We start from the raw sequence: 15,511 nt of genomic DNA on the forward strand, positions 1-15,511 counted from the left end.
TTAAATTACAACTACAAACTGGTGAAGAATCTTGATTATCTCTGTACTGTCTGGGGAATGGTTGGGTGGGGAGGAAATGTTGGTTTCCTATTGAAATGGCTAAGAAGTCCATTATTACAATTCCATCATAAGGTAAATTGGTAAAACTTTCTTGGGGCGACAATTTTGCTATAATTATTAAATGCCTTAAAAGGATTTCTAACATTTATCTCTGGAAATTTCCTAAAGAAACAATCAGAATTATGAACAACAATTTAGGTTCATAACAGCTTTGTTGAAAATAGCAGAAAGTTTGAAAAAAACACAAATGTTCGGCAATAGGAGATTGATTCAACAAGTTGTGATACAATCATATGAACTAATGTTATAAAATCATGAAAAAAACATTTAAGACATAGGTAAACATTCATAATATGTTGGTATTTATTTTTAAAAGAGATACAAATAAGTACAGTAAATACAACATAAAGTTTGCATAAAGAAAATATAGGTGGCAATAGTAACAGTGGTAAATATTTTATGGAGTTCAATTATGGATGATTTTCATTTTCTTTTTGCCATTTTCTATAATTTACAGATTTTCACAATAAATATGTATTATTTCTGCATTCATGCTATTAAAAAAGATACTCACACCACTCTAAAAAATGTCCTCAAACTGTAGATCATCAAGATGGAATGTGATTGCATCTTTCATTTCTATCAGTGGCCTTTCTTCTTACCAAATGTTTGAAGTAATTTTGGTTATTAACTAATTTGGTTATTAATTCTTGACTTTATCCTTCTGAAAAAAGATGCTTTGCTGGATAACAAAAGCTCTTCCAATGAGCTTGTTTCTTTAATGTAGAAAACTAGACAATAACCCAAAGAAGTGAGATATAACTAAAGACATAATTATCAATACTCAATTTAATACACACACACAACTGGGATCATAGGAATAAAAAGTAGCCCAACTTCAAAATATGAAGTAAGGATTCCAAATTCAATTAAAAGAATCATTAAAAACGTTGGAGAGGTTAAGCAAAAGAGACGATTATTTAGGCTAGAAGGAGAGCAAATAAAACTAAGGATCTAGTAGGACATCTTCATCATTGTGTAATTCTGATAAATGTTATTGAAGAGGAGAATAGAATTAAAAATGGCCTAGCTAAGAGATGCCTAACATAAGATCAAGAGCTCAAATTTCAGATATGAAGTGGAAATTACATAGTATATGACATTTAAGATGCCATTAAACGGAGACTATGGTAAGATGACTAACATTTGAAAGGTCAGACCTACCTGAAGATGTTTTCTGACGGTGCCCCTCTCTCACAAAACAAAAGGTTTAAATGACATTTTTGTTTGTTTGTTTGTTTTTGAGACGGAGTCTCTCTGTTGCCAGGCTGGAGTGCAGCGGTGCCATCTCGGCTCACTGCAACCTCTGCCTCCCTGGTTCAAGCGATTCTCCCGCCTCAGCCTCCCGAGTAGCTGGGATTACAGGCGCCCACCACCACGCCTGGCTAATTTTTGTATTTTTAGTAGAGACGGGATTTTTTCATGTTGGCCAGGATGATCTCGATCTCCTGACCTCACGATCCGCCCACCTCGGCCTCCCAAAGTGCTGTGATTACAGGTGTGAGCCACTGCACCCGGCCGACAGTTTTTATATAACAAATAAGATGAACTATTCATTTTGTGTTTGAGATTACCAGAGATACACGTTTTATCATTTAGTAAACTGGGTCACAGCCCTTGGGAAGAAAATCTCTATTTTTAGTTTTTTAAAGAAGAAAAAATGTAAATACAGTCAAGTCCTTCAATCCCAATGATAAAACTTTGGAGGGAAGTTCGCAAAAATAAAATATAGGCGGCAATAGTAACAGTGGTAAATGTTTTATGGAGTGCCTACAACTTCATTAAAATACAACTAATTATTGTTTGTGATACTTCTTTTCTGGATAGGCTGCCAGCAAGACAGTGAAGAAAGCCAAGTGCATCTTTGGAGACCTCCTTCTACTCATTCTTCCCTTCTTTCTATCCCCATTTCTCTTGAAACCTTCCTTGGGCATTCAGAATAACCCAATACATTATAATCAGCTGATCACCTCTCAATCTTTTCCTGAATTTCTATCCATGTTTTGGCTTCCCTGGTTATCAGGCACACGACCATCCACCCTATCTTTATAGTATAAACTGTCAATGGCTCCGTATTTCTTACCTCAGGAAAACCTAACTTTTCACTTTGTTTTTCAATCGCTCATTTTTGGATCCTGCCCACCTCCTAGTAACTTTCCTTCCCATGTCTCCCCTTCCTTTTATTCTAGACAAGCTGGACTTTCTACTGTCCTGTAAATATAAAGATCACCTGCTAACTGAAGTCTCTGGCCCTATGATTTAAATGATTCTTCCCATCTTTAAAGCCTCTCTCTTCTCTACTCTCCCAAACCTGGACTGTTCTTTAGAACCTGTTAAATTCTACTCCCTTAATGAGACCTTCTCCAACTCCTGGGGTCTTTAATGATTCTTCTAACTTAGTCCTTGGGTCCCACAGTTCAGAATTCAATTATACATTATTTTAATTGTTCCTTATTGCATGTATGTGCTAGTGTTGTGTCTCCATCTGCATTTTAAGTTTCCTGAGGCTGGGAACTCAGTCTTACTCTTTTTCTATACCTTCCTTCAGTAAATAAATGTATGCTGACTTAGGAAACATTGCTAACAGGGACTTGGCTTTCTGTATCTTTATTTACTGAGTTAATGGAGGAGGCCGAAGATGGATCCATTTTGTGAGCATGAAAACAGAAAGTAGAAATAGTGCATTCAAAGTATTAGTGATTCTAACCTCTCACCCAGCACCATTTGATCAGGATGTCCTTCTGTTTGCATTTTCTCCTAAGGCTGAGGGCTCATCCTCCAGGACAGTAATTTTATTCAAAAGAAGGGGCTGTGAGGTCTGGAGCCAGCCCTTTGCACTCTCTAAATGTGCTTTTTCTTGGATGCAAAACCAGGCGATCTCAACTAGTAGGTAAAACTCTAAAGATGCTTCCATCTTCAGTCACCAATGATTCTATTAAACCAAAGTATTTTTTAGCTTGGTCTTCTAAGCTTGTTCCTTGAATATTCAAAATCAGGAAGGAATTTTATACCATTATGGCCTCCTTTTAGGGGAAATAACAACTTTTATGCAGACACATTACTAGTAAGTTAAGCCTAGCGAATGAGATTCTTGTAAGAGCACAATGGTACACATTTAACCTGAGCAAATTTCCAAAGCATTCTCTTCTGGGTCTGAAAACACTCGTTCTTCAGACACATGTTACACCTGAACGTGGCCCCTCAATTTGGCTCACTTTTGCACCCTACAAGGGTATTCGATCTTGCATGATTCCAGGGTGCCCTCAATTGAGTACTGCCCAGTGACTTGTACAAATAACAAAGTTAACATTTATTGAGAATTCTAGGAGTTAGCCCAGGAACACTCACCCACTTTTCAAGTACCAAGAAAAATTGAAGAAACTTGGCTGAAGAAGTACCAAGACAAATTGAAGAGACAAGCTCTTTGAAAGAGCTTTTGATATCTAGCAGGGCATCTTTTGCAGAAGGATAAATTGAAGAATTAATAACCACATTTATTTATTTACTATTTATTTATTTATTGAGACAGAGTCTTACTCTGTCTCCCAGGCTGGAGTGCAGTGGCACAATCTCGGCTCACTGTAACCTCTGCCTCCCGTGTTCAAGTGATTCTTCTGCCTCAGCCTCCCAAGTAGCTTGGGACTGGAGGCATGCACCACCACGCCTGGCTAATTTTTGTGTTTTTGGTAGAGACAGGGTTTCCCCATGTTGTTCAGGCTGGTCTTGAACTCCTGACCTCAAGCGATCCACCCACCTTGGCCTCCCAAAGTGCTGGGATTACAGGTGTGAGCCACCACACCTGGCCAATAACCACACTTATTAATAACAAAAATTCCCTCAAATATTTTTAAGAAGAAAAGCCACTGATATAAATGAAAGATGCAGTCACATTCCATCATGGTGATTTATACTTTGAGGAATTTTTTTGGAGAGGGAAGAGTATGGTGTTTCTGGAAACATGAGTTGCAGAAGTAATACATATTTGTTGTGAAAATCTGTAAATTACAGAAAATGGAAAAAAAATGAAAATCATCCGTAATTGAACTCCACAAAAAAACTAACCCGTTACTACTGCCACCCCTATTGCCCAAGCTCCACATTTAGGGGAACAGATGGGATTTGAACCCAAGTCCCAGGCCTCCAATGCCCTTGTGTTTAATAGCTGTGTTATCTTCCTTCCTCTTCGTATAGGAATGTTTTCATTTATATTTTCTGACATATTTATCTCTTAAAATACATATTAAAATAATTAGAGTTAAAACCTTTTGTTTAAATTAAGCTGCTGACTTTCTCACATCATCTGTGTTAGTAAATCACATACAAGCCAAGAAAACAGGGCTTGGAAGCTGAATCCCTGTTACAGGCTAATGTTCCCCGAGTGTGCATGCACGCGTGTGTGTGTGAGTGTGTGTCAGTGCATTTACATGCACAGCCACAAACCACTTCCTCAACCCAAAGTTTGACAGTGAGGAAGCTGGCACACTGGCACTTCAGACCACTAGTTGCTAGGGGACATTTTGTCAGCCTGATGAACAATAATCATCAATATCTATTGTGTGCCTGCCAAATGCCAAGCCACATTCCAAGCACTCTACATGTATTTTCTCCTTTAATCCTCTCAGCCACTTTATGAAATAGATACCATTATTATCCCCATTTCCAAATGAGAAAAGTAAGGCATGGGAAGGTTAAGTAACTATTTTGCCTAAGGTGGCACAGCTAGTTAGTGGTGGAACCAGGGTAGACACCATGCTCTTAACCCCTATGCTCCACCACTGCCCCTGTATGTATGGCAGGGAGCCTAGACCTCAATACCCAGTCAGAGGAGAAGGAAATTGTGACCATTGTCAATGGCCAAGCCAAGGCTTAAGCCTGCCCTGGTGACTTCTGAGGACACATGGGGGCCTAGAAATTGTGACTCTAGTGGCAACTGGCTCTACTCACACAGCCCACCAACCGGCCCCATCACTGTGTCCCAGGGGTGTTAGAATCAAGCAGAAAGAACAAGGCTTTGTCATTCTTAACCTTCACGGAGCTTTTGTCATTCTAATCAAGCTCCTAAAACCTTGCACAGCATGTAGACAATGCTTGATATGCTACCGTTTTATCATTTATTATTAAATAATATCATTTGTTATTAATGCATTTATCTTCTATTGTAGTTAAGACAGGAATAAAGTGGCTGAAATGAAGACCAGATCAGAATTGGAATAATAGCCAGGTTGAGATGAGGCTGAAGTACAGATCTAAGACTTCCAGAATTTCTCCCGACGCAGAACCCAGTGGGTCTCAGAGCCCAAAATGAGCCTGAGTTCCTCAGGCCCCTTGCGGGGGGATAAAGGAATGGGCTGAACCAGGATGAGGCTGAAGCCAGGCAAGTCTCTCCTGATGCCCACATGTATACATGGCGTCCTGTTGCCACCTTATCTATGCTGCACACCCAAAAAAATTATTCGTTGGTGAAAAGAAGTGATTACATAGAAATGCCTGTTTTTGCTCCCTTAGATTGAAAAACTCTACAGGACAAACAAGGATATATTTCCAAAAAGGTAGAGTAAGGTACCTATAAGCCAAAGCCGAAGTGATCACTGTTTATGGTCCTACATGTGCATTCTTTCCAATCCTTGAAACAAGCCGGCCAGGAAGGCATTATGAGTCTCATTTTAAAGACGAAGCAGCTGAAATACAGGGAGGTTATGTACCATTTAAGGTTCCACATAGGTAAGCATAGGAAATGAGATTCTTAACTAGTGTGTTTGACACTAAGCCTATTCTCCCCGTCCCGGTCTTTTTTTATAGGCAGTCTTTGTCTGTGGCCCACGCTGGAGTATAATGGCATGATCATAGCTCACTGCAGCCTCGAACTCCTGGACTCAAGTGATCCTCCCACTTCAGCCTCCAGAGTAGCTGGGACTACAGGTGCACTCCTCTATACCCAGCCTTTTTTGTGTGTGTGTGTGTGTGTGTGTGCAGAGACCATGTCTCATTATGTTGCCAGGGCTGGTCTCGAACTCCTGGGCTCAAGCAATCCTCCCGTCTCAACCTTCCAAGTTAAATCCTATGTTCTTTTAATATTGCTGTATTACCTCTGTGTATTCTTTCCTTGACTAGGATATACAAATTTTCAGGCACATCTATATAATTATTATTTTTTAGGACATTCAAGTGGGTTACAGGAGCCCAGGGAAGTTCTCCATTTTTCTTCACCAAAGGTGAGAAAGAGGCTTTGCCATTAACACATGGGCCACACCTGCCCACCACGCACCTCAACTCATGACCCCTTGTGAGCCATCTCTGACATTCCCTGCCAACGCCAGTACCACTAGCCTGCAGCCAGGCTTGCTCTCCCTGACACAAAGATCACCTGCCAGGTGTTGGTTACAATTTGGAAGTCTGGTTCCAACACTTCCAGGGATCTCAAACAAGTGCCTGCCACCCTCAAATGACCAAATCTCCTCTCCTAAGCCTGGCCAAAACTTTCTTGTTTCTGCTTCAAGTTGCCTTTTTTAGTTTTTATTTTGGGGATTGAACAAGAGCTATTCCAGAATTACAAAAGATAGTTTCCATGGTTCCACCCACCCAAACACTAAAACTGAGAGACGTGGGACAGACGCAACGTGCTGCTGTCCAGTTCCATGTGGGAGATGTCATTGCTCTGCCAAGTCTCTGGAGATGATCTGCCCCTTGGGTAAAAGAGATTTCAGTGAATACTCATTTGTACACCATACACATTTCTAAAAAGTTAGTCTACAACTATCTTGGAACTTTTAAAACATCAAAAAAGAAAGCTATGTACTAACCAGCTATCCTCCCAGTACGTCTCTGTTTATCCCAAAGGGAGTGATTAAAATTTGCTGACAGCTTTAAAAATTATCAGGGAATTGCCAGAATGTCCCAAGTTTAATAATTAACAAAGTTTAGAATGCAGAGTCAAATCCAGAGACTTTTAAACATAAATCATTGTGTTGGTCACCTACTAATTCGAAAATTCTACACACTACACTCTTGATTTTGGCCATTTCATCTACTAAAACCTCTATTGTACACATTTGTAACCCCAATTTCATTCCAACTGCTAGATTTCTCTCCCTGGGTGTCCTCCCAGAACCTCCAACTCTAGACGTCCTATCTGTTCCCAAAACCTTCTCTCCCTCTTCTTCACATCCCTCTTTTTGCTAATATCACCATCAGATGTGACACACGCCATTTGATGCATGGCACTCTGCGAATGAAAAATCATCAGTGCTATTCATTGATCACAGAAAGAGCTAAACCTTTCTGATATACAAGGCTCCCCATAATTCATCCCAACTGACTTTTCTGGCTTTCTCTCCCACCAGACCCCTCTGGCAACTCTCCACAATGAAGTTCTTAAGTTATCCTACAAGTTACCATGTTCTTTCACATATTTGTGGTTTTATACAAGCTGCTCTTTAGTTTAAAAATGCTTTCTTCATCTAGTCCCCTGGTGAATTCATATTCATTCCTTAAGACATAGTTCAGATGTCACCAACTCTGTGAGTTCTTCTCAGATTTTCTCAGACAGAGTTTGATGTTCTCTCCAATCACCTTCCCTAGAACTTTTTATATGCACTATTAATGCACCTATCATACGCCAAAGAGTAGTAATTATTCTTGACTGTCTTCCACATCAGCTTGTGAGGACCCCAGGAGCAATGGCCCTGTATAAATCATCTTTTATTCCTTTTGGGACAAAATGTGGAACAGGAAGTAAATGTTCACTGAATGAATGAATAATGAATCAATGAATGGACCCCTCCCATGGCACGCGCCACCTTCTACCTTGTATTGTCTGAGTATCCCATCACCCTTCTTGAATTGACAAGTCTTCCGGGGCAAGAACAACATGATCCATTTTTGAATCCCCTACACAGCCTCCCTCAATTCCTATTGTCTGAATAAATGGGTAAAACTCTTGAGGGGCTTGTGCCATATTTCAGACTCTGCAAAGCTGTTTTACTCACATTGTTTCACTTGCCCTGTAATCCAGCAGTGACTAACTGGTGTTATCCCCATGTAGCAGATGAAGCAATTGAGTAAGACTGGGCCTTGGAAGGCTGCTTTCTTGGTTCGTAGAACAATGCCTATTCCATGGAATGTTCTTGAGAAAAGTCAGATCTACTCATCAGTACCTTGTTTTGATCAGAGTTTGGGAGGATGAATGCAGAGGTTTCACCACTGCTTGCAAAAATAGTTAAACTCTCATCTACCTTTTCCAGATGAGTCTAACATGAGTAATGTGATTGAACCTGAAGGTGTGGAGTATGAATCAGAAAGGGACAAATCATGAAGGGAAAATAGAAAAATCTGAACCCATTGGGCATACTTTAGTGAGAAAATGACTTTGGGGGCCTGAAAAGAGAAACTTCAGCTTCCGTAAGATGGGGTGCTATGCAAGGCAGCATCAAGAGGCACTTAGTAATATTTTCTAAAACACCTAAGTAGGTATGCTTTTAAGTCCAAGTTCCTCTAGGAGAGAAGATGTCAAAAATACTGAAAGAAAACTGAATTTATACACAACCTTGGCCAACCTCAGCATGTTGTGATTACGCATCTATGTACCTGCAACACCAGGCACAGGGCCTGGCATGGGCAAGCTCACCAGAGCCTGCTAGACAGACGTGGTAGCCTGAGATCCCACCCAAAGGGGAGAAAGGCTGGAGCAGAGGCAGGAGGACGGGACCATGGTCAGCACCAAACATCCGATGCCTTGGTTTTTTCTCCAGCCACAGGAGAGTCAGAACAACTCTGCCCTGCCCTCCTGGCAGGGAGCAAGGCCAACCCCTACTTCCCAAAGGCCACTTGAGAACTCCTTAAGGCAAGTCTTAGACAATGCATCCACGGGTCTGGAGGTGTCCTAATTACTGCTCAAGTACTAGGCAGCGTTAGGAGGTGGGCCAAAGCATGCCCAGGGGGCCATAAACAGGCTGCGCTGAGAGCATCATTGATTCCCATTGACCCTACCCCATAGGATCTGCCTGATCCTCCACAGAGGGTAAGTTCCCCCACTACCCCCTTCCCTTCTTCTGGCTTCTATTTTTCGGTGCCCTTGGTATGTACACAGCCCCCTGTGGCTGAGGAGGTAGTGTCGGTCCCCATCCTTGCCAAATATGGGCTAGGCCAGAGAGCAAAGCTGCAGCTTGGCCACCCTGCGCTAGGAGTCGGGTGGGGTGGAGTGGGGGTGCGAGAAGCATAGGAGGAAAACAGGCGTTTGCCAAAAAGACACTGCAGCCTCAAGTTAGATCCGTGACAATCACAGAACCTCAAAGAATCAGGAGGGCCTGGAAAGTCTTTGGCAATCGATTGGCCAGGCTCCAACCTCTTCTGTTCAAGGTCGTTTTCCTGATGCCAGGACAACAATACGATGTGGTGCATGCTTGCTCCAAGCGAGGGTGCGGAGTGTCCAGGTCAAGTTGGAGCAAATGACTGACCTTTGTGCCACCTCCCCACCCCTTTTCCCTGGCTTCGAAAATTCCAGCAAGCGAAGGCCTAGCAGGCTTCTGGGGGAGAAGTTCAAAGTCTGGCCCCAGAGCTGCAACAGGCTTCCAGCCTCTGGCCTCTGTGTCCGGGAACGCACCCAAAATTGCCCCCAAAGGAGGGTTCAGTGCACGGCGCTCCGGACCCACTAGAGTCCTGCCCGTGCGTGGACAGTCTGGGGACTCCAGGGTCAGCCCCTGCCCCACGGCCGCCCCCCCGCGTCTCCCCCAGGCAGCCACCTGTCCGAGCGCATGAAGAGGAAGGAGGGCGCACAGCCGCGACTAACCTGAGATGCCGCCCCCCACCACGACCACGTCGCATTTGTTGCTCATGGCGCTCGCCCCGTTCCAGGCCTCCCTGGTGCCCGCTGCTCCGTTTTCTGGGCCTCGATCCCAGTCCTGCCTGCCAGCCAGCCCGCCCGCCTGCCCGCCGGCCTGCTGCGCGCTGCCCCCGCGCACCAGCGCCTCGGCGAGCCGCTATATTACCCGCCCCGGGATCCCGGACGCGCAGCCCCGCCCGCCCGCCTACGCGCAGGCAGGCCGGGTGCAGCGCGGGGCCACCGCCCCCGCCCGCAGCTCTGCAGCCCAGGCCCGGGGAGGGCGGGTGCCTGGGCGGAGAGGTCACCTAGGACCTCAGAGAGTCCCGCCCCAGAATCCCCACTCCTCAGCCTTCTGCACGGTATTTTCCCATCAGCCTCCCTAGTGCACTATCAATCTTGGCTGCTGGGAGGATGGCAAATTGGGGTGTCTTCCTTCAGGGCCCCAATTACTCCTTGGGTGTAGGGCAAATAATAAGAAACTTCCATTGAGTGATTTCAAGGTACCAGGCACTGTGCTCAGCACTTTATGCATGATTCTTGTTCAAGCTTACAACAATCCATTTTGCAGATGAGGAAAACAAAACATGGTGAGTAACAACATAAGATAAAAAGCAGAAAGAAAAAAAGAAAAGAAAAGCTAGGAAGATTCCAAGACCCACTTCGATTCACCACACAGCACTAGCATTTCTTGGCCTTCCCAGCCCGCCTCACCCTCCTTCCAAATACCCACTTCTTTCCCCACTCCCCCTACGTGATTAAGTCAGGAAGGCTCCTCCCTAGCATCGCAAATGCCGCACCTTAGATACACTCTTAAGCAATGCAGTGTGTCCTTGGTGGAAGTTGTTGAGGCTTGACCCCAGGAGACTGGTGGCAGCAGGGAAGAGGTCTTGGATGGACAGTGTGGGATTCAGAGCCCCCAGAAGCAGCAAGCCAAGTTACCTGTGTGACCCTGGAATGTGGGTCTGAGGAGCCTGGTTTAGCCAAACATAGGGATGATTCAACAAGATTATAGGAGTTTAAGCTGAGGTGACTCCAGGGAAAACAGAAGTTTATGTCTTCTGGACAGTAGGAAAGCCACCTCTGAGAACTAAAAGTGGGAAGAAGCAACATAGGGTGGCTTTTCAAGAAATAAACAGGTGAAGTGCTTCTGTTCAGGCCTGAGAGGGGCTGACTTCAGATCTGGGGAATTTGATGAGAACCTGAAGCAAACCTCTGCCTCATCCCACACCATTCCCTGTATCTACCTGCTACCAAGGTATCCTGAGCTTCTGCTGTCCTCAGACCAGAAGACAATTTGGGCACTTCTGTGACTGAGTCACAGTGACAGGAAAAGTCTTTGTCCACCTCTGACTTCCATCTGTCCTGCTTTGGTATAAAACAGTCAGACCCTGTGCCTGAACCCCGATCCCTACCTCATGTCCCCACTGCAGAGAATGAAGCCACCTCACTCTGCAGACAGTTTGTGCTGACCTCCTCCTTGCCATCCCCTATCTGGTGCATCTCTGTCCACAGGTCCCTGAAGCTGTGGGCTTCTTGGCTGTGGATACTCTTGTCTCCCCAACTAGCCTGCAAGCGGATTACGTGCCAGGTGAGGTAGGATGAATGGAGAGGATCTGCTATGGTTTGAATGTGTCCCCCAAAGTTCACGTGTTGGAAACTCAATCCTCAATGCAACAGTGTTGGGACATGTTTAGGTTCCAAGGGTTCCATCCTCATGAATGGATTAATGCCACTATAAAAAGGGCCTGAGACAGTGAATTTGACCTCTTGCTCCTTCTAACCCTCGTTGCCCTTCTGCCATGGGATGACACATTGGGAAGGCCTTTGCCAGATGCCAACGTCTCAATCTTGGAATTTGCAGACTCTAGAACCATGATACAATAAATTTCTCTTCAATGTAAATTACCCCCCTTAGGTATTCTGTACTAGCAGCACAAAATGGACTAACATGAGATCCTTGTGGGATCTTCTTGGAATCTCTTTTGCTTAGTTCCAACAGTGCAAGTCAGCCAGGAGCCTGGAGATCTAAGACTTTGAATAAAAGGCGGACCGATAAACCCTTCTCTATGTCCAACTGGCAATGAGGCCAGGAGAACCACACAGTTCCATGGTATCTGGAGAAAATTCATTAGCAAACAGCATTTTCCCCAAACAAAGGTAATCCGTTACCTTGTGCTCCATGAGGTATATTTTTAAAAGGGATGGGGGCGGGGATTGAATTAGAACCCAGGACTTGGTCATAGGAAAAACAGCAGCCACCTGTTGTCCCCACATACAGGCAATCATCCAGATCCATTCAGGGCCCTCAGTCTCTTAGGTGGGGTGATTCCTGAGGTCTATCTTCTCCATCTGCATTGTGTGGCCTGATGAAGAGCAGGACTTTTCAAACTTGAATGTGCATACAAATCACCCAGATTTTGGGTGAGGTCTGAGAAGACACATTTCTAACAAGCTCCAGGTGATGTCAGTGCTGCTGGTCCATGGACCACACACTTTGATCACATTGTCTATTCCAGGCCTCTCTCTCCCCATCATTTTGAGAACCAGCTCCATGCTCTAGAGCCCCTTACCTATTTCAAGGTGCTCTTTGTAAGAAAGTGTCCATTCATTATACCAGCATTTATTAAACACCTGCTATGCTGAGCCCTGGGGAAGAGATGAAAAGGATGGAGTCTGTCCCTGCCTTCATGGGGCTCATGCTCTGTCAGGGAAGACATACAGGAAGAGTGATCACAAGCATAATTCTGAATATTGCCCTGGAACATAAAGCAGGGCTAGATAACCCAGCCCAGGCAACGACAGAGGACCTCCAGGAGGAAATGACATTTCTACTGGGGCTTGGAGGATGAATAGGAGTTAATTAGCTACTGAGGAAGATAAGCACTCCAGGCAAGCTGATCAGCAAGTGCTAAATTGAGAGGCAAGCCTGAGGCTGGAATAGTGGAAGAAACATACACAGGCTAAGGTAGAAAGAACATCTTTGGCTACCTTTATGACTTATCACAAATACCACAAAATTAATAGTGAAGAATACGATGATAACAGTAGATGATTAACAATAAATACAATGATAGGAATCATCACTTATTTTTGTGTATGTTTCTGTCTTCCCCTCCCAACTAGATAATCAATTCCTGCAGGAAGGGATAATGCATTATCTTTTATTCATCCATTCAAGAATAATTTATTGAGCAACAACTCTGTGTCAGACATTGTGCTCATCATTAGGTATATGCCATTATAAACAAGAAGCAATGTGAATTCTGGGAAAACTAAATACGGAAACAGACCATTACAATAAACCTAATTCACATTCCAATGGAGCAGTACTCAATAGCTCTAAGCAAAAAGCGCAGAGGAGTGCAGTTTGCCCCTAGCAGTGTTTGTTTGCCTTTTCAACTTGATGAAATCTATGTCTCTTTCATCAATTAAAATGAACTTACTTTCCTTTCATTTTTTATTAGAAGACTCCCAAAGAGATAAAATGTTCTTATTACTTCTTTCTTACTGTCCAGCTTTTCATTAACGGATATTTCAGCGAATGTCTCATGATGCCACAGGCGGTTTCAATAAAGAAGTAGGCTGTGCAGAACAGAGTTAACCAGATATTATCTAAGTTGTACATTTCGCTTTTTTTTAAATGCAGGAAGCTTGACAGGGGATAGAAAATTTGTTTTAAAATTAGATTCTTCAGAGCTTTCCATTTTTTCCCCAATGACTCTGTTAATCTTTTTAAAAACACATATAGAGGAATAAAGTGATGAAAGGGTCAGCCGTTACAGCCAGGATAAATTTTTAATAATGTTAAATTGGAAGTGTTATAGGGCTCCTGGTTCTGCCCAGTGCAGTGTTCATCATCAGCTTGGATCCTAATCTGAAAGCATCCAAATCTTTCCCTTGAGGTCAATGAGAAGGTGGTAGGGGACCCTTCAATGGGGCAAGACCTTGCTTTTGGATCCAAGGACTTGTTTAGGGGGGATCACACATCCTCAGGCAACACAGAAGTTGGAGGAGCCCAGCTTCAATCCAAGTCAAGGCCTTTCACAGGAAAATGGGCTACAGAATCTAGGCCCACCTCAAAAGTCCACAGGCTGGTTTAAGATGCCAAAGGAAAGACCTACCCCAGAGCCAGGGACTGGTCAGGTATTTGATCAAAGTAAAGTTGGCAGGGAACAAGTCAAATGACAGGTGGGCATTCACAACTCACCTCAATAGACCGACAGCCATGTGGAGGTGCTGACCTGGCTTATAGAGACAAGATTGAGACAGGCAGAAAAATAACTTTTACTTTCCAAAGAACCAGAATATGGCCCTTTTCCTTATGGTTCCATTGTCATAGTATGAGCAGGACAGGGAACATAGGGGCACATTACAGAGGAGTTGGCCCCATAACATACAAAGTCAGGCAGAGACACCAAGCCGCAGCTCTTCAGAAAGATAGAGGTCATCCCCAAACATGCTGTAGAGCATGTTGAAGAAAAACAAGACCTTATTTGCATTATAAGTGCTAAGTAATCTGCACCCAAAGTGAATTTTTTTTTACAATGAGTAATGTCAAGACTAAGAATATTTCTACAACTTGGCAGGGTATGGTGGCTTATGCCTGTAATCCTAGCACTTTGGGAGGCTGATATGGGCAGATTGCTTGAGCTCAGGAGTTTGAGACAAGCCTGGGCAATATAGTGAGACCTCATCTCTAAAAGAAAATAATAACTTAAAAAAATAAAAAAGAATACTTCTACAACTCATACATGGGGTCTTAAACAAGGAATGATGTATCAAAACAGATGACATGAAAAGAACTGTATGGCACACAGAGGAAGGTCAAATAGCAAAAATTCTGATCAAGAAGAAGTGAAAATCAGAACAAACATTTCTTAAGAACATTGGGTCAAGGATTTTCACCAATTTTTTTAGTAAAAAGGAAATTAGAAATAAATATTAGGGGCCGAATACTAATTATTGGTTGTTGAACAGAATTATTTTGAATGAATTTTTCTGCTTTATGTAATTCTAACTTCATAGTGTAAGCTCACTGATGCAGAATCAAGTATTTGGTTACATTTATGTAGCCTTGAGTTAAATAATCTCTCCATGTTTTATTATAAAATAGATATTTATGTCATGTAGACTCCTGATGATGATTGCAATCAAGAGTCTGGTAACTATGGGTAATCAGATAAGAAAAGTAGCTACTGTAGTAAGACATATTCCTGGCTGGAAGAGTTATTCGTTACAAAATGATGCTCATAGCTTGGACTTGTGTTAACTTGAACTCTTCTAAGTAGTAGAAAGCCAATTTTTATGAATGGTTGAAACAAAGTATTTGTTTGTATGGGAGAGGGCAAATTAGAGACACTGCAGGAAGTTAAAGCCTATGGTTGAGGGTAACGTGTCTACTCCCACAGAACTGAGGATTCTATGCTCACAAATCAACCAAAATCCAAGAGACTGTGTGACAGTCTGGAATACCTGGGAAACGAACAGTAGGTATTCTTATATCTGAAAGTTTGTATCCTTCGACCAACATCTTATTTTCCCATCCCCAAGCTTCTGGCAGTCGCCATTCTACTC

The 15,511-nt window shown here is 43.2% G+C and overlaps 1 protein-coding gene across 1 annotated transcript in view; it reads right to left on the minus strand.

Moving 5' to 3' along the window:
• Positions 1-10,102, minus strand: part of MAOB (monoamine oxidase B) — a 121,238-nt gene extending 111,136 nt beyond the window's left edge. The window contains exon 1 of the mRNA XM_054472753.1: positions 9,905-10,102. Coding sequence (XP_054328728.1) covers positions 9,905-9,950 — 46 coding nt within the window. The 5' untranslated portion in view covers positions 9,951-10,102. The remainder of the gene's footprint in view (positions 1-9,904) is intronic.
• Positions 10,103-15,511: the final 5,409 nt, after the last annotated feature.

The sequence above is a fragment of the Pongo pygmaeus genome, chromosome X (genome assembly GCF_028885625.2).
Source record: "Pongo pygmaeus isolate AG05252 chromosome X, NHGRI_mPonPyg2-v2.0_pri, whole genome shotgun sequence".
NCBI lineage: Eukaryota > Metazoa > Chordata > Mammalia > Primates > Hominidae > Pongo > Pongo pygmaeus.